At 39.5% G+C, this 27,979-nt stretch overlaps 1 protein-coding gene across 1 annotated transcript; it reads right to left on the bottom strand.

The window, feature by feature from the left end:
• Positions 1–585: 585 nt before the first annotated feature.
• Positions 586–27,403, bottom strand: MAN2B2 (mannosidase alpha class 2B member 2). The gene is made up of 19 exons (XM_059845210.1): positions 27,232–27,403; positions 24,894–25,040; positions 21,017–21,122; positions 18,466–18,638; positions 17,065–17,180; positions 15,920–16,097; positions 14,492–14,690; positions 11,411–11,601; positions 10,498–10,684; positions 9,518–9,651; positions 8,218–8,474; positions 6,490–6,681; positions 4,477–4,729; positions 4,261–4,371; positions 3,954–4,146; positions 3,138–3,293; positions 2,662–2,774; positions 1,689–1,806; positions 586–818 (listed from the first exon to the last, which is right to left on the bottom strand). Exons 1-19 carry the CDS (start codon positions 27,367–27,369, stop codon positions 724–726), a joined length of 3,057 nt encoding a protein of 1,018 aa, XP_059701193.1. The 5' UTR covers positions 27,370–27,403; the 3' UTR covers positions 586–723.
• Between the last annotated feature and the right edge of the window lie 576 nt (positions 27,404–27,979).

The raw sequence follows: 27,979 nt of genomic DNA, 5'->3' as shown, positions 1-27,979 counted from the left end.
TCAGTTACTGGCCACGGGACAGGACACACCTTCTGCTGTCAAACTGGCTTCAGTTTACCCTGACCACAAGGCAAACATCCAGGACCAGGATTCTGTCAGGCAAAGTTCATCAGTTCTGAACCTTAAAGAGACACAATTTGAATGAACTTGGGGCTAAGGAATACAAATAATACATTCCATTTCAGTTTACAGCAAAGCAGAAACCTTCCAGTTTTTGCCCAGAAGGCAAAGCAGCTGAAACACAGCAGGCATTTCTCCTTGCATGTAGGAACAGACCAGCCCTTGACCAATGACTATTCTGTGATTTGGAACTCATCTTCTCTAACAATAAAAACCTTAAGAGAAGACTCTTGGCAGCACTATTAATTAGAAAGGCAATTCAAGACTGTAGGATTAATATGATTTTGTTAGTGCTCCACAGTGAAGCAACATAGAAGCAACCACTTCAAAACCATCAATAGCAAGCAAAATGATGTTCAATAGGCTCACTCTGTAACACAGGTCTTTTTTGCATTGAACAAGTTTCAGAAAAGAAATGTTGTAAATAATTAACCAACAAAAACACCCACAGCTGAGGCCAACAACTCAATTTAATTAAAAGTTTATTCCAAAATTATTTTTTCTTTCATTAACAGCAATAGGATGTCCTTCAAGATTATCACTTTTATCTTGAAACAAAACTTCAAAGATATTACACGTTCACCTGAAATACATCATCAAACATTATTGAACCTGAAAGTATACAAAGAAGGTCCTTATTTCCATTGGGTGAACAGTTACTATAAAGTCTTCTGAGGTCTCTGTGCTGTTGAAGAACCCTGTAAAACACAAAAGCATTGGTAATTTATTAAAGCAGCTTTACTCGAATGGCCATGTTTTAACTCATCCCTCCGCTAAAAGCTAGTGTTGGAGCAGATTCTCCTCCCTAAAACTCAAACTAGTACAGAGCCTAAGATGTACCCATTCATAATATTAAAATATACAACAATTTATCTTCTTTTCACACACTGACTCACACAGAAAATGTGAAATGACTCTTCCAGTCATGCACCTTTTCTTCATCATGAATAAAGAGCAAGCAAGCTCAGAGCTGCAGGTCAAATAGAGCTCTAAACTCTCATCCAGCCCATTCCAAAACCTCTGCAAGCTTTTTACAAGGCACAACATGTAAGCAATAACAAGTAATAACATTGTCCAAGCAACTAGCTGGAATGAGAAATAAAATGAGGTCACCCACAGCATTGGATCTGAGTGTCAGCCCTAACTTGAATCATATCCATAGAGTCCTTTAAGCTGATTACAGCAGAGATTTTTAACTGCAGCTGTGTGTTTTCTGCAGCACATGCTTCAACTCAGATAAACACAATTCATCAGCATCTGACAAAATCAATCTGTGTCACAAGTGTGAATTCATAAAGTAGCCATTTCTATCTGGGCAAAGAAAACTCCAGAAAGATTCCAAGCTCTTTAACACTTCTAGGCAAAACAAGCTATCAGATAAATACAACAGTCTGGTACTTGCAGGGAGTCTTAGCTAAATGTTCCTACCTGCAGGCTGTGACAGATACCAGGTCTGTCAAACAAAACAATAATGCATTTCTAATCTTGCCATTTTTAAAACTATTTTTAACTAGACTAATCATCAAGCTTCAACAGTCAATGGACACCAACCACCTTATTCCACCTACTTTTGCCTGGATTCTGAGCAGTCTTCCATTTCCACCGCTCCAAAGTGTTGACATCCCAGGTGCCTGTGAGGGATCGCTCCTCCACTGCCATCACTGATCCCAGCCCCTTCAGCAAAGACTGAGTAAAGAGAACACCAGCAATCAAAGGAGGGCTCACAGACAAGAGTATCATCTCACCAGCCTAGTACACAGTAAGACCAGAGAGAATTTTCAACTCTAGCACTGAACTGTTAATTGGAGCAGAGACACTTTGAAAATCTGCAAGGTCATGCAGCACAAGGGCAAATACAGATTCACCAGGCTTCACACTAAGAAGCTGAGGTGCTGAAAGCTTCCTCTGCATTGCAGTACAGAATCTATTAAAAGGGCTGAAACTCACACTCCCCTTTTTACTGAAACAGAGAATCCTACACATTGTTCCCCATGTTTCTGTCGTGACAATCAAAATAATAAACCCCTGCCATGGAGTACAAGGTATATATCTCCATAGGAAAGATCAAATAACCATGAAACTGAAAAAAGTGAGTACATGATGGAAGTGACAAAGTTTGAACGACTCACAGAAATAAATTGTAGAGAAAAAAAAGTTTTCCTTAAACCCTGTCCAAGATTCAATAATTATAGCTACAATTTTCAATAACTAGAGAAACACCAAAACAGAATCCTATCTCTGCACTGGTTAAGGTACTGCAGGAAGTCTTACACTACCAACATCTCAGCAGAACCAGCCCTACCCATATTTAGCAGGTCTTCATGCTGTGCCTGTGGTAACTCCATCTGAAGTGATGGCTTCTGTGTTGCAAAGCCAAGTAAGAAAAAAAAGGCTCACTTCCCTCTGAGGTAAAATTCTACTAATACATTTATATCCATCTTTTGTGTACTTTATAGTACACAGAATGTGGCACTCCGGAACCATTTCTCTCTGGAATAAAAACACCTCACATGGTATTCAGTCTTGAAGGGTTAGATTTACCTTTAGATCTACCACCACAGGCTGAGACAGCACAGGATCCTCTCCAACTTCATACAAGTGTCTAATTCTTAGCAGGACACGACTGAAATCTGCATCACCTTGCTTCTGATCACCTACAAAAGAAACCAAATTGCATATATTTTCTTACTTTAAATTTAAACCCAAGCTTTAAACTTTTTTTTTAAACTTTAAACTCCCATCATTCGAACTTATTTCCTATTTTTTTAAAGTTAGCAAGAGGACCAGTACCAGGAAATGCCCAGCTCCCACTTTGACAGGAATGTCACTAACAGGCATGACAAACTAATGCAGAAGTATTTTACTACTTGAACAGAGAAATAACACAGCACAATTAACTGCCTTGATTGAGGAATTTAATGCTTTGAATAAACAAAAATACTAGAAACAGAAGAGAGAAAAAAAGAAAACCAGCATATTTAAGGGTAAGATCCAGCCACCTTTTGGAAGGCACCTACCCATGTGGATGCTGCGGACCTGCTCTGCATGGTTAGAGCTGTACCTCCAGCCTGGAATGCTCAGAGTCTGGAGATGAAGATTAGGTGGCACAGTTACAGGCAAATCATGGACTGAATTCTGCTGAAGTTGTCTGGGCAGCTTTGGTTTATCTCCTCCTTGATGCAAAATAAACCAAAACAAACATTAAACATCCATCACACACACAAGCCTGGCTAGGGTACTGTGGAAGGATAAAGGGCTTTTTGCTTATTCTGCCAAGGCAGAGGCAAAGTAGATGATATGCCTTCTTCTCCAAGGCCTTCCAAGATACTAAGCAGAAAGCAGCATGATTTTAACTGCTAGAAAAGTGTATCAGAGCTTTCCATAAAACAAATTTCACTTCAGTTTGAAATTGCTATTTCAATACCAGGCTTCAGTTTTAGTTGATAAGGCAAACAAATATTTTTAAAAGAGTAACTCAAAAATGGTCATTAAGGACTCAGCATCCAGGAAGCTGATATATGGTGCACTGCCTACTTTCCACTAATTCCCTGTGTGAACATTTTTTTCTCATTAGATGCTTTAAAATTTATTCTCCTCTCAAAGTAGAGATAATTATATAACAAGTGAAACATTACATATACTTGGACAACATCCATGTTTGAAATTAATGCAAAGTAATCAGCAGGCTCTAAATCTGTCTCCTAACTCACTATATGCTAACTTTGCCTCGCAGGAGGCTTGCAGTCTGCATTTAAAAACTCAACAGCATAAATCAAAGCAATATAAACAAACCCTTGAGATGCTAAAGGTAGCGTAGGGGACTGAATGATTACCTGATAATGCTCCAAACATCACTACTGGCCTATGCTCTAATGCCAGTCCACTTGTCCGATACAAAGTGTTGGTGAGAGCCTTGCTTCCTAAAAGAAGCCAAATTACAGGGCGAACCACTGAAGAGTCATTCAAAGTGAGATTGTTACTCAGGTCCCACTGAAGGTTGTTCCACAGTCTCCTGTGTAGCATCACCTGTATTGGGAAGGTAAATGGCACAACAGGAATCAGCCATTAGGCTTTACTTACATTATCAGCAGCCATGAAATTATGCCCACCTAGAAAAAGAAATAAAAATTCATACTTTACCTCAACTTGTCCATTCCCTTGACTTGACACACCATGAGCTCTTTCTGCAAGCAGCATCAGCCTTGTGGTATCATCTTCTATGTAGGCACTCTGGACCATAGGGAAATAGTTCTGTAACCACACAGCAAACCATGCAGAGATAATATTAACACAGGAAACAGTAACAGAGAGCAAAGAAATGACACAGCTGGCTTTGCATTACACATTTGTGCCTACCCGAGCCACTGTGTTATTCACATAGGCCTTGAATGGTCTTTTCTGCATCTGATACCCATTGTTGTCAGTGTAGAGAAGTTGTCTGGTGTTCAAACTTGTGCTTGTTCTCAGGATTGCTTCACGATTTAATTCCAGAGGCCCAACACTGTATTCTTGCTCTATCCTATGGCAAAGCAGCTTCCCATCGTAGCCTTCTGGTACTGAATACAGCCTGGTGTACACTGCATAAACATAGTCCTCAGAGGTAATGTTGCTAAAAAAATGAGAGGAAGGATGCAGAGTTTATAAGGTGAAGCGCTTGACTGGCTGTGACTAAACTTGCAAGGCACTCATGTCATCCTACACAAACAACTTTCTTGCCCATTTACTATTTATTTCATGTGAAATTATTTTTAATTTCAATTCTATTTTTAAATATACAGATATTCAACCAGAGTAAGTGATATCCTGTAAGTTTCCTTCACATTACAAGTGTAAGGAGGATTCCTCATTTGATTGCAAAGGCTGTTTTTCTCAAAATTAACAACAAATTTTAAAATTATTATGACTCCCTAAGCAACATATTTACATTGTACAGAATACATGCATTTTTTCAATCTGGGTGACATCAGCTTTGATGCAAGAATTCCATACTACTTTCCAAAGGTCCTTAACTACAATCCTTGAGCAATGCCATGTAAAGCAAATGACTTCAACCAAACGACCAGATTTAAAAGGGGCTGAAGGGTTTATAGACTGATATAATTTTACCACAGAGAACAGTTAGTTCATCAGGGGTCAGAGTGACCTTATAAAGGATTATTTTATCCTTTCTCCAATTTGCTTTCAAGATAGATATTCACAATTATGAAAATGTATCATTATTTCCAATTTCCATCCATGTAAGATATTAGCTGCAATATTCACTGAGTTGTACAGAACCAGTTTCGCAACAGAAGTTGCAGTAAAAAATGTACCACAAAGGACCACCCTACACAATCTTCACATACCTCCCTCCCTCCTGCAGCAGTATGTGCTTCAGAAGTGGGCCCATGTGAACCTCATGTGAAGTTCAACAAGTGAACAAACCCACATGAAGTTCAACAAGACCAAGTGCAAGGCTCTGCACCTGTGTCAGGGCAATCCCAGCACAAACACAGGCTGGGCAGAGAAAGGCTGGAGAGCAGCCCTGAAGAGAAGGAATTGGGGGTGTTGGCTATTAAGAAACTCAACATGAGCTGGCAAATGAGTGCTCACAGCCCAGAAACCCAAACTACTCCTGGGCTGCCTTCAAAGCAGCACAGCCAGCAGGTCAAGGGGGGCATTCTGTCCCTCTGCTTCCCCTTCATGTGACCCCACCCAGAGAATTGCATCCAGCTCTGGGGCCCTCAATGTGGGAAATACAAGGATCTGATGGAATGAGTCTGGAGGAGGGCTACAAAGATGATCAGCAGGCTGGAGCATCTCTCCTATGAAGACAGTTTAACATTGTTCAGCCTGGAGGAGAGAAGGCTCTGGAGAGACCTGAGGGCAGCTTCCCAATACCTGAAGGGGACCTACAGGGGAGCTGGAGAGGCACTTCTGACAAGGGCATCTAGTGATAGGACAAGGTGAAATGGCTTTAAACTTAAAAAGAGTAGGTTTAGATAAGATGTTGGAAAGAAATTCCTTGCTCTGATGTAGTGAGACACTGTCACAGAGAAACTGTGGATGCTCTCTCCCTGGAGGTGCTGCAGGGTCTGGCTCTGGCTCTCAAGGTTCAATGGGGCTTTGAGCAACCTGGTCCAGTGGAAGGTGTCCACTGGACAGAGGGTTTGGAACTGGATCTTTACAGTCCTTCTAACACCAACAATTCTGTGATTCTGTGATTTACAGGAGGTGCTTCCTCAGCAGCACATTCAGCAGATGTATGATAGTTCTTTTGTCTAAGCCCTGAACAGTACAAATACACAGAGCTCACTCTTTAGGAGTAACTGTACAGAAGTAACCTCATACACATCCAAACATTCCAGTGAAGCTGCAATGGTGCTGTACCTGTAGAAATACTGCCTTATCTCTGTCATCAAGCTCCCAGACATCACTTCCAACCCCACTGCTTTTGATACTGGAACAGCTGAAGTATTTGGAGCAAATAAGTAATTATCTGAAATGGGTCCTTTCTTCGTGTCTCCATTTACGTGGTACTCGAGGAACTCCTGGGTGAACTGGACAGTCTGGTTAGTCTCCCTGAGAATCCACAGAAAAGTGAAAATGATATAACTTACAAACACATTTTGTACATGATAAATGCAAAGCTGAACAGCAACAGGAACGAGGCAGGAAACGTAAGGACAAAAAAACTTTCTTCACAGTAGATTGATTTTGAGAGACTGAAGAAATGAGGACAGCAAAGAACTAAAGTGCTTCCCATTAAGATATATGTCAGTTTGTAAGCAAATGGAGTTTCTGTGTAATTTTCTGGTTTTGTAGAAGAGAAACATCTTAAGATTAAACACCATCTATATTATCTCACTGTTTTGATGCCAGAGTTGCTCCAGGATTAAAACTACCCCTTTCACAAGAATGAGGAACACTGCACTGCTCCAATGAATAATTAGGTTCATTGAACTTTGTAGCTAGGTAAAATCAGCATGATGCAAGTTTCCATGTCTACCACTGGCAACAATAAAATCAACAGGATAGTAACATTTACAATCACTCACTACCTACTGTATCTCCTCCTCTCTCCACTAAAGCTTACAGTTTTCATGACTTATTATCACAATTTTTAGAAAGTCATATGAAGGCAATTTAGGATGCTGCTCTCAGCTACCTGCTCTGCGTTTGGCAACTTGCTGTGAAAACAAGAAAAAATAATTTCATCTAGCATATAAATTTATACTGCTAAACATTTTATCTCATGTTAATACAGCAACCCCCAATTTGTATTAACTGAGGAGAATATCCAGGTGTTTTCTACTACTTCTCTTATGAGGCACTTTAAGTGCAGGGGCAGGATCTAGAACTTCTAACTGTTGCAGTTGAATTTAAAGGGCTTCCCAATTGAAGATCCCAATTTTTTCAACCTTTCCTCCCATTCTGACCTGTGAGGCCTCATTCTTTCCCATTATCCCAGTGCAAACTTTCTGAAACTCAAGCATTTTGAGCTTTTCTGAACTGCCTTTAGAAAAGCTCAAAATGATTGAGTGAGTATCTCATTTCCCCTACATGCTGAATTCCAGCTCTTGCTGCCTGCCGGAACTGGATGGAGAAAACTGGAATATGAATTTATTTTTTTCTTCTTCCACACTATATTTCTCATAGAATCTGAAGACATGTCATAGACATGAATATCAGACACAGAATCTCAAAGACATCTGGAGTTACGAACTGAAGGCACTCTGAGAAAATATCCCAGGGCTCTTAATTAAGGTCCAGCTACACTTCTAATACTATACTGCACATTCATTACCCTATTTTGTTCTAAAGTATACTGAAACTCTGCTGATATACTAGTTACTACTGTTATATGTCATCTCAGACCAACTGCAAAGTTAAACAGGGCAACATCACAGAACTAGTATGGAATCATGCCTGTGCTAGTGTTGGAGTGTCCTGTAAAAAGAGGGCATGTGAAGCAGGGGTGAAAAAGAATTTTAAAGACTGTAAAGAACATTTTGTTGAGTCTTGGAATTAAGACACACAACACAAATCCTTGGACTTATTTTTATGAATTGCTTTAAAAAAATCTGAAATGCTATTGAAAGAAGCAGGCAATCTCACCTGTCTGTAATGCTGTGCATCAGGTTTGTGTTTTGGTTGAACACGATCTGGTAGCAGCTGTTAACCACAGGAAACAACTGCTGGCTTTGCTGCCCTGCACGAGTCAGGTCTCTCCGCTGGTACTTGACTGAGCTGCCAATAAAGGCAGACTGTTCACCACCCAAGGGTTTAATACTGTATTTTCTGTAGCTCAGGCCACTTATTGCAACTAGAATATACAGATCATAGGTAGACTGGGATTCCACGGAGCTTTGAACCTGTATATTAGCATACACAAAAATGCTTTGTTACAGAAAATTAATTAGCAAGGCAATTACCTTCGTGTGCTGTAAGCCCTAAATTATAAAAATTAGCTTCTACTTTAATAAGTTTTTAAACATGCCACTCTTATAATTCTAAATTATAATGTAGATCCATGCTGCTTTTAATTGGGAGCCTGGTGAACTCGGATGAAGCTGAGCCTTTCTAGTGAAGCATGACCACGTGCCAACCAAAGAGACTGATGGTTTCCAGATAAAGGCAGTGTGGTCTTATGCCATCACATGTACAGGAGGAAGGGACAGCTGCTGTGCCTCACTACCTGACTGCAATGTGCCTTCATGCATGGTCACAGTGGTAAGCCACAGGTCACAGAAACTGTGCAACTGGCAGAATCTGCTGAGCTATCTGGCATCTCAGGGACAGAGGGGAGCATCTGGAATTGTGTCAGGCCTCTTCAGGCCTTGTGCAGGAAGCATTCCTGGAGATTTATCAAGCCACTGATGGTGATGCACTCTGCACAGCAGATGCTCCTGAGACAGGCTAGTGGTAGCTCTCACTTGAGGCCACTTTCTTCCCTCCCCTGGAACAGCTGGCTGTGTCTTGGAGATTGGCTGTGACAGAATGAGCCATCAAATGGCAGCTGACTGACACCAGTTTCTAAGACCTACATTTCTTAATTCTCTTCCTCTCCCTCCCCAAGGCAATCTGTCAATTGTACAAACAGGGCTGTCAATTGTAAGGCAGTGCTTCAACATAAAAGAATTTATTTGAAACAGTATTTTTTCACAGAAATAAAAATAAGGTAAGAAGCACCACACCAGGTCACACACAGCAGACATGCAAAGGACAAAGCAAACACACCACAAGAGCAGCAAGTCCTTTTGGAGAGTACATCAAGTCTCTCTGTTGAGACAACAGACAAGCAAAAACAACCCTTGAAGGACAAGTAGGAAAATCCAACTTCAACAGGAAGTAGAATCCAGTTAATGAAAACTGACAAGTGAGAAAAAAGTAAGAGAAAGAAACAAAGTTGAAGTACCTGCGCTGGCACAGAACGTCCCAGCTCATCATACACACTCATTGCCTCACTGCTGACAGAAACTGTGACAAAGGTAGTGATGTTCCATGCCAGTGGGTTATAGACAACCACATACAGGTCAACATCTGCAGCACCTTTGTGCAAACAAACAAAACTTGCAGTTACTATATTATGTATTTTTAAAATGTGGTATTAAAATGTATTTAAGAAATCTGCCTAGGTACAATTATCTTACAAAATTTTAACATAAAACCCCACAGTAAAACTTCATGATTGGAAAAAGGAAAACCTTTTACAGTCCTTCATTAAAACCTCTTCTGCTTTATTCTTCTATTCTCTGCCCAATCAAAAAAGACCACGTATTCAGAAAATGACACCTGAGTTGAATGTAAATGCATTTAGTGAAGATAAGCTGCTTACAACTCATTGTCATGCAGTATTAAGTTTATCAGAGTTATACAGAAGATCAAACGAGAAGCCTCATTTAAAACAGCCCTGTAAAAATCCAAATGGGTCTGTTGCACAGCCCACGGCACTGCTTACATCTGACAGTTTAAAAAGTTTCCAAAGTCAAGATAAAAGGGAGTGTGAAGTCTTTAGAACAGACTTCTTAAAAATCCTTTAACATTTTTTTACACAAGCTGGCAGTACATTATAGCAAGAACATTTCTGGACTCTGACTGTGCTCCTTAACTTACAATGCTCTGTTGCAGAGTACAGTCAATTTAGTGAGTACTCTGATCAGCACCTCTTCCTTGTATTACACTGAAGTCTGAAACTGAGAGCCAAGTCTAATATATGCACTGAGGTAGAGTTCTGTCTAACATCAGCTGAGAAATCCTGGGTCTTAGAAGGCAAACATGATTTTCTAGCCATGATTCACAGAACTCAGATGTACATAATATGCTGATTGTTTTGGAGGAAAACATGATAGCTTTCATAAGATAGCTTGAAAATTGGAAAAGCTGTGCAAAAAGTACCTGGTTTTCCTGAGTCTTTAGTGTAAACAGAAGAATAGACCTCTCCACTCTTCTTTGCATTGTTGATATCAAAGATTATGGAAGCCATTAGCTTCTTTACGTTGAGCATTCCATACATCAGGTTATTCATGTACATGTCCTTCACCTTGGGAGACTCTGTGCCTGTTATACCATCGTGGTGCTGGACCTTGCATTTAAAGTAATTTGAAAGGTGCAACAGGATGACAATTTCAGGTTTGCATTTGTGTTAACATGATAGTCAACTAAACTTCTTACACACAACTTAAAACAATAAGAGATGACAGCTATATTCAGAGGGAAAAACCAAACAAGTTCCCAAAACCAAGAATGCAGCAAATAAACTGTAACAAGACAGGTTTTTCATTTCATACTTAGATCTGGTCATTACTGTACCAGACAAAATAATTATTGACAGCAAAACCACTGAGGACTGCAAATGGTTAATGACACAAGGCTAATCACTTAGCTACTGAACTTTGAAAAAACAAATTTGTCCTTCCTGTTCTAAATTGCAGAAGTAGAGATCATCAACAGTTTTCAATTAGTTCCATTTTTCTTTGGTTTTCATTTCCTTTTAAGAACAATTTTGTAAATAACAAAACTAACATTAAGAAAAGGAATTTCATATGCAAAGTTTGAAACCACATACTCTTTCACTGGTTGAAGAAAACATTTGCCAGTAACCATGGTGCATGATTAAGGGGCTGAAGTTATGTTTCAGGACAGTTTTTTGAAAAATTGCTTGATTTTTACTTAATACTTGCAAAAGGGGGGAAGTTATTTCCAAAAATATAAAAGCAACTTTGGGACACTCTAGGTGAAATGATTATGCAAACTTTTCTTTTGGAAAATAAACATTTTCATTTAAAGTAGAAAATAAATCAATCTTTACCTCTGAAACTGCCCATCTAAGACTCTGAAGTTGCTCTAAGGCTTTATACTTGCAAATAGAACCTTCTGGGTGTTTCTGGACATACTGAGTGAAAAAGGATTCTCCAGCATAAAGCAGGGAACTTGCTCTCCTTGCAATTCCTTTTAACGTGCTCCGAGAAGTATAAAACCCAGTCCATGCTTGGAATGGCTCTGTTTAGAGTGGAACAGACCCAATACACATCAAAACCACTTCATTTATCCTACTACTGTTCAGCTTCTTACACAGCAGCCATCAGGTAGAAAGGTCATAAAGCCTACAAAGAAACTCAGCCAGGAACATGCATTTTGAAAATCTATCATCTCTCCTACAGGCCTAGTAACATGCAAGTTTGGTAGAAAGCCAGGAGCAACCAAGTTAACCTGTGTTTATGGAAATTTCTTCCTTGTGGATCTGCACAAAAATTTTCAAAGTTTCACTGAAGCATGTGTTATTATTAGTTGTTGATAAAATTTAATCTTTGGTAATTGCTTGACACACACACTCTAAATTTCAACCTTTCAGTCAAAGGGATTTAGCTTAAATTATGTTTCTTCAAACTGGAGTAGAAATACTGAGCAACCTGGTCTAGTGGAAGGTGACCCTTCAGAGGGTTTGGAACTGTGCTGTGGATGTGATGACTCCAAACTACTGCAGCACGTCAAACTACATTAAAAGATGCCCTCAAGTGGTTACTGGAAAGTATTTCAACATTCTGTTTGTGTTAAAGTTTCAGTAGCCCACAGACTGAAATAGGAAAACAAGTATTTGTTTTTAAAACCTTCAAAACTCTCCTTAGGGGTGGGAGTGTGGTTTTTTGGAGGCAATTTCTTTTAAAATACACTAGTGATATATAGGTTTTCCAAAAATAAGTGTTTTCCAAAGAGCATACATGCAAATGTAATAATCTGCTATCAGCCCAAGATCAAAGGCAAATTAGATTGCCTACTAGAAAATAGGATCTTTTGCTCAAAAAACTTATTTTTGGACTGAAAGGTGCCAGAAGATTCAACAAAATTACTTAAATTTTAGCTTTAAACATTACAAGCAGAAGAAGCACGCATACGTATCAGCACAGTACAATGAATGCAGAGCAGAAGGAAATACTTATCTGGGACATAAAACTTGAGTTTCCATATATCATAAGTAACACTAAGCCCAATATGTGACTCACAAAAAAAGGGCATAGCAAGAATAAGAGAGGATTAATCATCAAGAAGCAAAACAGCATGTGGGAGAAAGTGCACTCAAATCTATACTGCAATTGCCAGGCACAGAAAGTCATTTGGGGAAAAAACTACATCTCTGTGTGGGCACCCAGCTGGAACACTGAAGGTGCTGCCATTATGCAAGCTAATAGCAATTGAATCCTGCAGGTAAATTATGCCAAAAGATAAAGGAAAGAGCCCAGATGTGAAAGGATATTAGCAGTAAGAACTGGCAATGCTTTTATCAGTAAGTTGTTAGGTATGATCCCTAGAGGGAGGTGAGAGAGTCAGGGATCAGTCCATGCCATGATTCACAGGAAGCAATGGTTATTTTTATTCATTGAAAAGTTAACAGACACATTGCAGAACAGTCTGAAATATACGTACACAGCCAAAAATGTGATGATTGTAGCAATGGTAGCTACAATTATACAGGAAGGTGTTTTAATGAAATCAAGGGGATTTTAATAATAAACCAGGCAATAAAATAAATTGATGACTTTAGAAATTGAGAAATTGGCTGTGTCTTCTCTCTGCATACTTTGATAGGAGGTCTAAAAGGGTAAATTTATTGGGGAAAAGAATAAAAGGGATGTTGGGTATAGCATGATTTTTTTTTGTATTCTTCTAGTACTTTACAGCTCTGCTTGAAAAGCTAAGTTAGAGCAGCATGTAAGCAACAAGGAGCAGCAAAGAAATTTTGTAACACTGTATTACAAAATTTCAGAAATACTGACCGCATTTTTATTTGTTTAGACTTCAGTTGTAAGAGAATTCTTTCCCACCCCAGAATTTCAAACTGTTTTCTTTAATGAAAAAGGCAAGACTTTCTCCTACAGGAGACTTTAGGGGTTCATCTACATTCGTATTTTGTTTGGATCAGGTCATCCTTACCTAGTATGATTTGCTTTATAGAAAATATTGGATTTGGAGCTCACAAACTGGATTCCTGATGGATGCAACAAGCATTAATGGGCATTCAAGTCTACATGACTCTAGTAGAAACAGGCAATTCCCCAGGCAGGGAATAATGTGCTCTGACTCCATGATTAAGAAGGCTGAACAATTGCTTTATTAAGCTATACTATATTACACTAATACAATACTAAATCACATACTAAAAAGATATAAAGAATATTAAAGAATACTATACTAGAAGAGATACTTAAGAAAAACCTGTGACTGTCTGAGACAGCCAGGACACAGCTTTGACCCAACTGGCCAAGGAATCAAAACAACCTTCACTGGTGTCCAATAACCAAATCACTTTGGGTAAACAATCTCCATAACACATTCCACATGTGCCAAACAAAAGGAGCAGTGAATAGAGATAAGAATTGTTTTCTCTTCTTCTCTGAACTTCTCACTACCTTTCCCAGGAAAAATCTTTGGAGAACTTGTGCCTGCTGCTCTCTGTGAAGAGAGCTGAGGCCACATATGACTAGATTATAAATTTCCTGCAATTACTTAGAGTGTGGACACCAAATTCTTAACACTGACTGTTTCACTGTGGGAACCTCTGTCCCACTGTAGTAACACAGAACTACCCCAAGAGCTTTCAGATTGCCTTGGTCCCTTGGTTACCTGTAACTTCCCCAGACATTTCACAGATCACATCACATTTCCCACCTCTGGTCTAAGCTAAGCATAATCCAGTTCTTTTAAACAGTAAAAATGGGACATTGTTCTGTTTGGCCACATACTCATCTTTTTCACACAACTAAGTTGGGATCAACTAGTCTGTTGATAGAGTGAACAAATCTTATCAGAAGGCATTTTTCTTCTTTATTGCTCATTTTCCCGTATTAAAATTTTACATTTGAGGCAGACATTAGGCAGCTGTGAACTTCATTACCTGTTGAATATGGAAGAAAGTCCTGAGAGTCCCGAGTTTCCCATGTAAGATTCCTGCTATAGACTGCTTGGAAGTAATCACTGACAGTGGCATACTGGACAGTCACTCCAAACTCAGCAGAATGCTTGTTAATATAATCCACCAACAGGTCCATGTTAGAGTACTGAACAGAGGCATTAAAGAACTGTTTGTCACAGCCCTGAAATTCCAAACACAGAACAGCCAAATCACTTTGGGTCACATAATTAAGGAGGGTAATTTTTAACACTAGTCTGTGTTCCAGGGGTATTTATTTTGATTTTGATTGCCCATAAAACTGATATTAGTTACAAAACTATCAAGACTGGGCAGGGTTACATGCACAGATTGTCTGTAATAATGAAAAAATCATGAAAAAGCATAGAGTTTTAGAACCATATATTATTTCTACATCTTTACATAGCATTATCACAAGCACAGAAACCCATAAGTTTTCTTACATTACTGCAAAACTGTGGGTTTGGATCTAGATGTTAGGGGTTTATTTGTACTGTTAAAAACTTCTGATTCCAGCACAATTTTCACTACAGCACAACTACAGAGTGTTATATTCTACTTCTTACTCTCTACAAAAATAATAAATTAAATATAAGCAACAGTGTCATAAACACAAGAGAAAAACAAATCAGTGACTCATCAGTCAGAAAAAGTTTTTCTTTGTAACAACAGATATTGTGGTGAAATAGTCCATAAAGAACACACATAATCCTTTAATATTGTCATTATGAGACATGCAGCATCCATCAAAATCAGAAACCAGACGGTACATTCAGTTTAGGCAAAGTTATTCTTTCCTAAGGACTTGAAAACAGCAAGAGCACATCAGTGCTATATGTACGTGTAGGATGTGATTAACACAGCATATTGGTGAAGAAAGCGTTTGGATGACCAAGCTGGGATATGCTTGCTTAAGGCTCTAGCTAAAATACAAAGAATCTAAAAGAAAATGATTAGATATCTGTTAGGAAAGACCATGTCTACCCAAGTGTCACACACTTTCCTCTAATGCTACAGTTTTGTTAACACAGAGTTATGTTGGGCTAAGTAGCTAAAAAAGGAAGATCATTTAAATAGACAAAGCAAGGGGTAAAAAAGGGAAGCAATACTGTAAGATATAGTTATGCAAGAGGTTATTTTTACAGTTTTGTCACTTTTTTTCTATCTTGAGTAGGGTGGAAGACTTGATAGACAACTAACAGGCAGGCTATAAAGGAAATTTTATATATCATTACTAGTCAGTCATTTAGACCACAATTATTAGAAAAACACTTCATGTCACATGGTTTGTTACCAGCATTTCTACAGTACCTGCTGCTGCAGCAAGAACCATCCACTTAGACTCTGGTGTGTACCTGTTTCTTCTAAAGCAAACACTGACCAGGCACTTACCCATGGCCACAAGACTTCCCCTGTCCGGAACCAGGCTGCTCTCTCCTTGATGTTTGCCACCATGGTTTGTGCATACAGGTGGAGGTTAGCATCTGTAACAGGGAGGCTCATGTCTGGATAAACACCATCTTTTGGTGGATCTGGGAAAGTTGCAAATCCATTCCAAAAAAATCCTGACCTAAGTAGAAGCAGAAAGCAGTAAGTTGTAAACAGGATTTACTCAACTGCGAAAAACACATCAAAAGGTGCTGGTATAAAATGGGAATAAGAGGCAAAAAAATTCAGTTTATATTCATTGCTACTATTTAGGTTTAAGTATTTATTTGGGAGTGGAGGTAGGGGGAAGAGTCTCCTGTTTTCTTTCAACACTGTGCAACTTATGAAGTCCCTGCTGTTTGCTGGCAGAGAACAAAGAAACCAAAGGACAAACCAGCAAGCTTTGTAACAATGAGGATGTTCCCCCAAGTAGACTTGATTCTCAAAGAGTATTTTACTGGATAAGCCAGTAAGCAAAACAAATTTTTCAAAACTTCTCAAACTTCTTCCCCAGAATAATGGCAATTTTTTGTTGCTCTTGTTTGTACAGGGATGATAGAGACAATCTCAGCTCAAGATAATGCTGAAAATCTCCCATACAAAATCAATTAGCTTCCTGGAGCTTTCAAATCTTTACTTCCAGGCAGAGGAAAAAAAACAACTCAGTCCTGCTTTGGACATTTTCTATTTACAGTAATTAATTTGTTTCACATTTTTATTCTATTTTTTTAAATAAGAACTGACATTGTAAGTAAGTCACTGTATTATAAGTAGATGAAAGCCATACCTATGTTTCAAGCCTCCTGGTGTAAGAAAACAAATCTGTCAATATTTAGAAGTATTTTTAATGCCTGTCAGTACCAAGTGTCACTTTTGAGAATTCAACTGTTAGATAGTGAGCAATCTTCATTTATTATGGTGGAAAGCTGGGAATGCTTAATGATCCTTACTCAGATCTACAGAGTCTGACAAAGGCTCTGTCTGTGTCAGGAGAGGAGAAAGCAGTAGGATACTTTTGAAAGAAAACAGTCAAAGAAAATGCTTAAACCCCAATAACACAAACTCTCCAAAGTGAACAACATTTCTGCATATTTGGGAAATCTTTGGACCTGTTTGAAAAAGGTAATTGTGATGGAGTACAGTAGCTGTACTGATCCATAACATGGGTGAAGATCTCCTGTCTTGCAGATAAGGAAGGAGAGCCCTGCCATACAAACTGAAGCTTCTGGAAAACAAACAAAAAAAAAAAAAGACAAGAAACCATTACCCTTGATGACATTCACCAAAATACATCATTAACAACTTAAAACTTCAGAGTTCCCATCTTCTCTTCCACCCCTTCTAATACTTTTAAGTGCTTTTTCTGAAGATCCAATGCCAATGGAATCCCAGGCAAGGTCACATACTATATACAGGAGGCCACATCAGTGCCCCTTTCCATTAGAATTGATGCAGAATGAGAGCAGGCAGCACAGTGCCAGCACACTAAAATCCAGAGATAAGCCTGGCTTATCACAGCCATTATACCTCAGCTGTTTCAATGGAAGCTGAACCTCTATAAGCTAGAAAAGATGCAGATGTAGTCTCACTGCACTGTAGTCAGTGGGAATCAATGTTTAACTGATGTTAATGTTTAAATTCTACTCAACTAGAATTTTGCTGTTTTGGAAGCCTTCATACTCTTAAAGGCCAGAAAAAAAAAATAGCTGGGCAAAGATTATCAAAAGGTCATAAAAGATTTTAACAGAAAGAAAGAACTGCAAACCATTGCAAACACAAGGTGGTAGGTCCAGGCTTCACTAAATTCAACATGAATTCTGTTTTCTTCAGAAACACATGAGTTTTACCCAAGATTCATAAAATCTGCCTAGTGCCCAGAACACAGTGGTGAAAGCCCCTTGAGTAGTTCCATATTTCCTCATAATGTAGTTGAGTAAAACTGATGACAGATCCGGGTCCAACACAGTGATATGAAAAGCATTTATTGTGTATGGGACACTGTGCAAGAGAAGGCAGAACAAGAAAGAAAAGCTGAATTCAGCAAAATCATGACTAGCTGCCATTTTAACTGACCTAGTATCATTAATTTTACAGGCACAAATAAATGTCCCAAGCCTGACAACACAGTGCCCAAAGGTTACAAAAAAAACTGCTCACATAAAACCCAACAGATACAAGATTCTCTCAGGGAAAGCTGGAACTCCCAGATGTCTCTACTTGAAACACTCCTAATTCAGTGTCCTTTTAGACTTGCCTATTTGCCTACATTTTGTGTCTTCTTCAGGCTAGACTACATTTTATCACTGACCAGAAGTCATGAAGACATTAACTGACCGTGTAACACAGATTTAATATGTTTCACCATCCCCACATGCATTCAGCATGTCCCATTTAAACAAGAAATACCTACATTTTCTTGCCCAGACGACAGAGATTCTTATCTTAATGTCATAGTTTAGATTAGTGTAAGCAGAGGCCAGCAATGGTTTCATTCCTAAGGGTATTTTTACCTTGTTTTTCTGCATGTCAGCCTTCAGATCGTAGTCAATACGAGAAATAAGATGAGCATTGAAACCAGCCAGAGCAAAAAGAGTTGGTGTTGTAGCTGAAGCTCCAAAAGGATCAACATGCCAAGAAAACTGAGGCCTGAAGCCAAAAGTTTCATACAAAAACCCATGACCTTCTGCAAAGCAAAATTTGTTTAGGTTAGGAACACTTCTAAAAGTTAATTTCCTAAGTTTAATAGGGATATTGTGATACAGGTAAACACTTAAAGGATAGCTTCTTGTTGCTGTTTCCCAAAGCATTCAAAGTTTTGGGAATTTAATCATTCACACCAAAAAGTTTCATACTGAAAATGCTATTGTTATGCTAAGTATAAATTATTAACATTATAAAAGATTACAACAAAAAGGAATTATGATTAGAGACAGGTCTTGGAAAAAGTACATAGCTAGAGATTAGGTTAAGGCTACTAGCCAGGTTGGAGTCTGCATGAAAACAACAACCTGGGGCATAGTTTAAGTTTGCTTAAAAACCATAAAACCCATTCTCAGAAAATTTTAGTCTCGTAATAACGACAAAGGGACAGAAAAGCAAACCATCCCCTAAAAAACAGCATGAATGTGATTATCAGTCATGTGAAAAGAAAAAAGCCAAAGGTTAATAGTGAACTTGATACTTGATGTTATTTACCACTACTGTTACTAACGTAGCTACCAATGTTACTAATACAGAGATGAGTTTTGAAGAAAGAAAGCCCCGAACTAGGAAAGCCCAGACAACAGCATGAACCCACAAAAATCATTTGAATCAAAGCAAAACTACCAGGAAAGCAGTAGATTTTATTTGGAACTCAGGTATATTGCACTTGGATATTCATCATTAAAAAAAAAAAAAAAAAAAAAAGAAAAAAAGAAAAAGAAATTGCAGATCATTATTTATGGTTACAGAATTATGCTCAGAACTATCAGAAAGTACAATCATATCTTTCCTGGAATAAATCTCTCTCAAATTTTTATATCACATTTGAATAAGTGAGGCTGCAAGGCCTCTTTTCCCTTCATCTTTCCCATGGTTAATGTCTTTCCTAGCTAAAATATTTTCAATCTGTTTCAGTATTCTGATAGAGACACATTTGAAACAGGATTTTCTAGGCTCCTCCAAAACACTGGAATTCTGGATAGACAAGAGAAGACATGAAATCTAGACCACAAATGACTGCACTGGCTTTGTCTTCTCAACTTGAACTCCACATAATCAATTTTCTTTGTAAGTACTCAAACTAAACAGAGGGATCAGGACAAACAAAAGAGAATTTTAAAATACATTAATACTTCTGTTCCTGGTTAATAAATTACCAGAATTGAAATTTCTTTTTTTAAAATAAAGATTATGTTTACACAGAATGAAATGTTAAATTAGAAAGAATGTCTTTTTTAGCTAACTACAATGTACAGAAAAGCTGTGTTTGTATTTAACAAAAGGACTCTTCAATCATTTTAGTATTTTATTTGAGAAGTCCTAGGTTCAGTGCTCTAAGCCCATAAGGCAACTTTTAAACACAGGAGTCAGATGAGACAAAAAAAGTTCGTATCTCTCCTTCTCCTCCTCTTGGCCAAAGCGTACCGAGGTACAGAAGCAGCTGCTTATCCTGAGCTCCTGATAAACACAGACAAGCAAGGAACAAGGCCAGTGGTGCTGTGCAGTCAGATGCAGAAAATAACAGAAGTGTTTTCTGTCCCTTTGCTCTCCCATGTAGAAATACCATAGCCCTGGCACAGTTTCCATCAGCCATGGCAGCTGGTGCTAACACGGCCCCTCCCTGCTACACCCTCCTGGCATAAGGCAGACATCTCTAGCACAGAGGTGGCATCAGTTATCCTGTTTCTCTTTGCACTGACCAATGCAAACAAACCCATGAACTACAAGACTCTTTCAACCCTCAGCTGGACAGGTGTAACATACAAATGTTAAATGCAAAAGTTAGAAGATTAAAATGGCAAATAGTGCATCTCTTGGAAATATGCACGTCTTTCTAACTGAAAATTATGATGAAGAAACCGTCCCAAATGGGGGTTTCTTCATCAAGGAAGTCTTTCAACTAATTTTAGTTGACCTCAGTCATATTCCCCATGCCCCATTCTGCAGAAAATCTTGCCTAAAAAATACAACTTCCCTGCACTCTGAATTGCTACCAGGTATTTTCTTGAGGAGTGTTTCATACCCTCAATTTCACCATAACTATCTTCTCAGGAACTTTGCTCTCAAACACACACACAGACAAAAGGCCTCTGCTCCAAACAAGTTTCTACCTGACAAACCAGCTTTTGGTAACCTTTGTGCCTGCTGCAAAACCGTCATGTCAAAACTAATGGGTTTTTGTTTAAGCAACAATCTTTATATGAATAACACTTTGGCTAGTAAAAAATAAGAAATGCTTTAATTAGTTCTTAAGAAGTCAGAAATTAATAGCAGTTTTGGAGTGGAAAAAATGAAAACCAAACAAAGCCTCCAAGGTCATTACAATGAAAAATAAAAGTTAAATGCAAAAATGCATACCCGTCAACTGTAAAATCTGATCATCAATTAGTGTCACAGCTTCATCATGCATCACTTGCCCTCCAATGACAAATTCCAGTCGTCCCTCCTGAAGCAACTGATGGACCTGTGATATTGAAATTAAGACACAGAACACAAGCATCATTTCAGTTTTATCCAAAAAGGCTGCAAATTCATTTGCTAGCACATTACCTAGACACAACATTTGTCAAGAAGGCATCTAGGAGAAAAAGTGAGATAAAAGTGAGATACAGGGCTGTCTGCACTGAGGCTATCTAAAGGAGAGTAACAGAGAAAAAAAGGATTTCAATGTGCTGCATCGTGCACTGATTAATCCAGGTAACAGGAACAAAGGATGCCAGGTAGACATTGACCTTTTGGTGTTTTTCAGTAGTGCTGTTACTGTGCCTTTTTATACTGCCTGAACACCAGACACTGCACTGGCAGCAGCAGCCTGTAATCCTGCCTCAAGGCAGCCAGAGCTGGAGGATTAAAACAGAAGACACTAACGCTTCTCCCAAAATCTTCCTTCTGCTGCATCCAGCTTGGCTTAGGGAATGCACTTGGTGGCTGGATGAGGGAGCAAGATGCAATTCCTTGCAAGCAGCAGTGGAGCCCCAGGCAAGCAGTAATACTCAAGGTTTTCACTGGAAACTAGATCTCTGGGATCCAGGAGAGAGAGAGCCAGTGCCATCACACCATGGCCACAAACATCTCACTCCCCATGCATCTATCTTGCCTTTGGGGCACAGACAGGTTGCTCAACTTGTGACTGACAGAATGCCTTATTAAGAAATAGTTATCCCACAGGTTTGCCTGCCTGAATAACCCACTGACAACCTCAATTTACAACCTGCTCAACTTTTGGTGGTGGCTTTTTTTTTTTTGGGGGGGGGGGTTGGGTTGTTTTTTTCTTGGTGGGAGAGGGGGGAGTTTAATTTTAGCTCCTAGAAACAACAGATATGCTGAAAAGATATGCCTTCAGCAAATGCTGGATGAAGAGGGGGGTGATATTTGGAGGGAGGAAGGAATAGTCTATGTCCCTTTCTAAAAGCGTTAGAGGAGTCTTCTGGCTTTACTTTAGTTACTTTAGAAATTCAGAGATATCTCAAACTTCCAATAAGTAAAGTTTATGCAAATACGTATTTTAATCCTCAACATTTTTTATTTTAATCTGTCATGTAGGATGCCATTTTTAGAGCTATTATGTTTATTTTCCCAGGAACCTTCAGTGTCTACTCAGATAGGATGCCAGATTGTCAATTTTGATTATAATCATTTCTCTCCTTCACAATGTTGTGAAAACGCTTCAGGGCTCAGCATTCCTAAATTAGTTCCAGCTGACTGTGGTGACTGATTAGCATGCTGGGAGACCAGATAACTGATATCTGGTGTCAGCACAGAACTGGCCCTGACCTACATGAAAAGAATCTGTAATTAATATTCCCCATTTGGATGGATGTTCAAAATATACCTCTAATCCAAACTTGGGGTCACAGAAATGCTTTTTTAATGTAAGTTTTGTGGAACCACTGAGAGGAAACACAAGAAAAATAATTCAAGTAATTTAAGTAACATCCAAACTTCCATCTCCCAAAAATAGAAAAGAGAAGAGTATCTGTAAAGACAAGCATTTTTTCTGATCAGAAGTGGGCAAAGGAAGGAGGAATGGAGGAAGCAGATGCAGCAGTACTCTAAGCAGCAGGATGCTATGCTGTTAGAACATATCTGTGATCCTTGGGACCACACTACCATCAACTCACACCTACAAATCAGACAATGGCTACACATCTTTTTTTCCCCTAGTTAAAGCACCCAGACACCAACCCACAGTAAGGAGGTAGGAATGGTTAACACAAGAAAATTCAGTGTAAATAACATGGGCTAAGAACTGCAAGGTTCCCATCTAGCTGAATACTGCTGCAGTACACTTCACTCTACCATATTCTCTTGTCTGAATTGAAAAACCAGTTTCTGTACCCAGATGTGGAAGAGGTTTTACAACAACTCCTGAGAACCAGAGAGAAGTTTGATAAGAGGATCCATGTTTACCCCTGAAAGAATTTTCTACCAAGGTCATTGACCTTCTAGAAACCAAGAAAGAAAGAAGGATAAATAAGAGAAAACTGCAACTGTTCCAATAAGCACCTTATTTGTCTTTTGTGACCAATGAGTAAAGTGTAAACTTAAGAGTTTTGTAAGAATGTATAAAAAGCATGCATGCTGTAATAAAAACAGGTTTGAAGCCTTCTGAAAATGGAGCGTGTTGCTTTGTACTGTGACCATCTCAACTACGACACCCAGGCTATACCTTTTACTAGTCTTTAATGCTATAGTTCCAATACAAAGCTTCAAAACAACACTAGAATTAAATCCTAGACACTTCAAAACAAACTAGAATTACATCTTGTATTCCAAGTAAACCACTAAAAAAAAAAAAGGAAAATTAAAACCAGAGTGCCTATACCACAGAAAATCATTAATGCTAGAGTTCAAGTGGAAAAAGCAGGGCAGTAACCAGAGTGACCTAATTTCAGGGACCAATATTTGCAACTTACTAATGTTAAAAACAGATTTATCTGCAAATTAGAGTTTCAAAGTTAGACACACAGGTTTAAGAGCAATTTAGTTTTAAAATTTTTTATTTTGAGAGGTGAAACTATAAAGTAACTAGAAAACTGACTACACAATGAGTAAAAGCAACAATTACAAATAATTAGGCAAAGAAACTAAAGCCTGAATCATAGGTACTAAATTTTGCACTACCAAGGTCAAACGGTCATTACTCCTCTGGATTCCACCTAACAGCAGGAATAGATTTTAGAAACATGGGCCTTGCCTTTACATTTGGCTTATAGCAGCAGAACATACTTGAAATAAGATCAACTCACCTTTGAAAGTTGGAGGACTTTCTCGTCCTTCTACAAAGCAGTTCCTATGCTGTTTTCTTCCTCACTTACAGCACAGCTTTCTAATTAAACAAATCTACAAGATAATTGTCCTACAACAGGCGAATAAAGGGAGAGTTTACAAACACTGTAAACTGCCTAAACTCAACAAAATCTCTCCTGCAAAGATCAGCTGTGTACAGGCTGTTATTTGAATACAGAACATAACAGAAGTTTCAGAATAGTGAAGAACTATGTGAAGAAAACAAGACAAGAGGTGTGGTTTTTTGCACAATGCTTCAAACATCCAGAACTTCAAACAAACTGAGATGTAAAGAACTGTTGTTAGGATCCTGGTAACAAAACAGACCATGGAGTTCTAAGTGCCCATGGGAAGTTGCACCTGAACACCCTTTGGTTTTAGGATGCAAAATAAACAACTAGCTGCTAGCCTATCAGTTTTGGATTCAGCATGTTTGTTTCATGTCAGAGGAAAGAAGTGACAAATAAAACTCCACAATGACGTTACTAGAAAAAAAATCACTGCCATTAAATGTACAGTCACTGCTTTGCTGTACTATCTGTGCTTACAACTGGCAGGTTTTTGAGCAGTACTTAACTGGAAAGAACAAAAAGTTCCTTCTTGTGAGCAGTGATAGGTGTCAGATGTTTTAATGGATATTGGTGCGGCCTGTTCCAGGTTCACCCACATCTCAAAGAAGCATGGCCCCACATAAGTAAGTTGCCATTAAACAAGAACTGTAAAGTGTAAAAAATCTTCAGTGCAAAGGTTACTACCTCCTACTGCTCTAATCTATAGCTGGGCTTTAACCTCTTGCAACTGCCTTTAAAGTCCTTCAAGTACTGGATTCAGAGGCAGCTTACATCAGACCTGCGTAAAAAGCAAATGGCGAAGTACTTTGCCCCATTTATCCCCTGAAAAGAGTGAATTCTTTGTTAGCAGGAAGCAAGGCTCCAGTGCAATTTACCTGCTGCTTCTGTGTATCTGTGGCTACCATATCCCACCAGAGTCGAAAGAACTCCTGCTCCACTGCAATGAATTTGCGCTGTTTTCCTCTCATCAGCTCTTCTATAACGGTAGTGTAGACATTTGCTGCGTAAGCATGCATACTTTCCTGAAGGAAAAAAAAAAGTAAATAAGCTCTGTTTTACCTAGATTAAAAGGGCTGTTTTAAACACTCATTGGCCTTGAAAAGAGGGGTACCAAAAACCTCACATTTGTTGCACGCTTCCTTAGTAGCCTCAGAAAGATCAAGCGCTGTTTCTGTCTACACATGGCCTCTGGCCCTTCTGCTTCAGAAAACATCCTCCTGACTGGGGACCCGACTAGACCAAGGTGTGGCTTCTCCCAAGACCAGCACCAATATCAGCTTTCTTTTAGACACACTAGGAATGGCTTACTCTGTTCTTACGTGTTCACCTTAAATCACTGATGCCATGACTGATAATATTTTGCACCACCATAAAGACCCCTCTCCCACACTTCATTCTCCCATTTCAGCTCTTGTTTTGATGGTCTGAATTACCAGAATTGCTTCTTCAGAGTGAGTGTGACTCTATGCTGTGCACTACCAGCACAATGCAGTGATGCATCTACTGTAAATTATACTATTATGAAAAATAACTCTATTTTGCTTGATGTTTTAGGATAGTGTAAAACCACACCGGTAAAAGAATCTTAGAATGAGTTCAACTGTTGACACAGAAAGTGTGAGATTTTGTACATCTACCCTTGTAGATGCATAAAAACACCTCTTGTTCCTAAAAACACCCCTATTCCAGAATGAGGCCTATGGACCTTTATTGCAATGCAAATATGATAGCTGTACCCATCAAATAACCTACCACAGTGTTATATCCTATGATATGGTATCAAATTAACAACACCTTGTTCATTTTGAAGTTTTGCACACAAAGAGATACTTTTTGTGCACTTACCTCGACCAGAACAACTTTTGTTGACCAGATCGTCTTCCACCTTTTACTTAATTTTAAAGGGATAAAGAATGTCTAAAGAAAGCCAAGGATTTCCTGAGATGTCTTTCCTTGTAACAAAGTTATCTGCATGTTATTGGACAGTTAACACTTACCTACTTAAACTACTGGTACCTAAGAACACGCAGCACAAAATGTACATCCTAAAGGGGTTGACACATAGATCTCTCCCCAGTGAAAAACTAATGCACATGATATGTAAAACATGAAAGCAGAGTTTCAATTTAGGTAAATTTCCTACATGAAAATTACCATTTGAAACAAGGAGATGAGGTAATCCAAATCAGAAATTAACTTATCCTAGCCCCTTGCTTTCTACAACAGAAACACACCTTTGTAAAAATGCTCATGCCACTAGAAAAAGGAAAACATTTGAGTGTAGGAGGAATGGCTTAAAATACTGTTTGGTTTATCTAAAGAATTTCTTCCTCAATTACTGTCCCATTGGTTCATAAGGGTTTTTTGAAATCAAGATTATTAGATACTTAAAACACTGCAAAATTTTAACGAAGGATTTGAAGTTTTAGTTTTGTGCTCTCTTATGCAATTTCTGAGTATGAGTTTGAAGTATTAAAGGAGAAATTCATTAATCTTTCCTAAAAAGGGAAAACAAAATACATGCACAGCAGAGATGGTGGGTGAGCCACTAGCTCTTTTTTATTAGTTAGGCCTAATGCCATTTCACTCTAGTGAGTGAAGTACCGACAGCATCTTTCACACATAAATGAAAATAATTCATAGTAACGAAGGAGAATTCAGTATTAGGATTTCGACTCAGAAAGATAAAAGGTATGAGGCCCCACCTGATTTATTTTGCTCTGAAAAACTAGCAAAAATTAGTTCAGAGGCGCTAGGCTCCAAGCCCACCCCAGCCATCGAGGACATGGGATCCTGCTCTCCTCTCTGAAGAAATGACAGAAGGTTTTCCTGGGGTTTTGGCTTTGTAACAAGATAAACTTAAAGACCATGAAAATCTGCCTTCAAAAGAAAAAAAACCCAAAAAAGCCCATCAAGAGCATCCTGCTGAAGACAGGCACACACAAACCCACAGCCCAAGGGCACGGCTCCTAGGCTAACCATGCATCCAAAGGAGGATCCCGAAACACCAGGGGACAGCGGACGCACCAGGCCGGACTCGGGGCAGGAGCTGCACCGGCCAAGGATCTGCTCGTTCCTCCGCAGGTGGCGCGCCCCGGGAGCCGGCAGAGCCGGCGGCGCGCCCGGCCCCGTTAGGCGGCTCCGGGCAGCCCTGCCTGCGGCTCAGCCCCGGCCGCAGCGAACCCACCCCACCCGTGCGGCACCCCCGCCGACCTGCACCGTGTACACCCAGCCGACGTCCATGTGGCTGTGGGCGACCACGAAGGCCCGCAGCTCGCCGGCGGCCCGCGGGAGGAGGGCGAGGAGCGGGAGCAGCGGCAGGAGCAGGAGCAGGATGCGCGGGGCAGCCATGGCTGCTGCTGCTGCGGCGCTCCCGCCGCACTTCCGCGTCCCGCGGCACCGCCTCCCCGAGCAGAATGGAATAAATAAATAAATAAAACGAGGGGCAGGAGTCTCCTCTCGAGCGGGAGAGGCCCGAGGGGTGACTCCGCCTCAGCCCCGAGCGGCGCTGCGGGGGCCGGAGATCGCCGTAGCCGGGGGCGAGGGGCGGAAAGCGCAGCCCCCTGAGCGGCTCTGGCCGGGAATTCCGGAGCTGGATTTTGGGTAACACTGGGCTGCTCAGGGAGAGGCTGAGTTCTGCACCTTGGACACCTAAAACCTCGGTTTTAGGAAATTCCTTTGAATTAAGCGCGAGTACTTTATTTGACGGTATACTAGTTCATTATGGATTATTGTCTGCACATCTGAAGTTTTGAAATTGAAGGATTAAATTTTATGTGGTTGACCTTCTGATCCCATTGAAATTGGTTTTGTCACTTGTTTTATCGCTGCTAGGAACAGGTGGACTCTGTGCTGGAAAGGTAAACACTTCTGTTTAAACTGCATAAAGTCCTAATGAAAAAGAAAGAAAATTCAACCCCAAGCTAAAAAATATTGTCATATAATATAGTCCAGTCTTCTC

Source organism: Haemorhous mexicanus, chromosome 4 (assembly GCF_027477595.1).
Source record: "Haemorhous mexicanus isolate bHaeMex1 chromosome 4, bHaeMex1.pri, whole genome shotgun sequence".
Lineage (NCBI taxonomy): Eukaryota > Metazoa > Chordata > Aves > Passeriformes > Fringillidae > Haemorhous > Haemorhous mexicanus.
The sequence above is the reverse complement of the archived record's forward strand: the minus strand, read 5'-3'. Positions and strand labels throughout refer to the sequence as shown.

What these genes read in the sequence shown, in the direction of transcription:
- MAN2B2 (XM_059845210.1), bottom strand. Translation starts at nt 27,369, where the DNA reads ATGGCTGCCCCGCGCATCCTGCTCCTGCTCCTGCCGCTGCTCCCGCTC. An exon ending in GGGAAGTCTTGTGGCCATGG is followed by an intron (nt 14,691 to 15,919) that starts GTAAGTGCCTGG and finishes TTGGAATTTCAG; the next exon opens with GGCTGTGACAAACAGTTCTT. An exon ending in TTAGATGGGCAGTTTCAGAG is followed by an intron (nt 10,685 to 11,410) that starts GTAAAGATTGAT and finishes TTTAAATGCAAG; the next exon opens with GTCCAGCACCACGATGGTAT.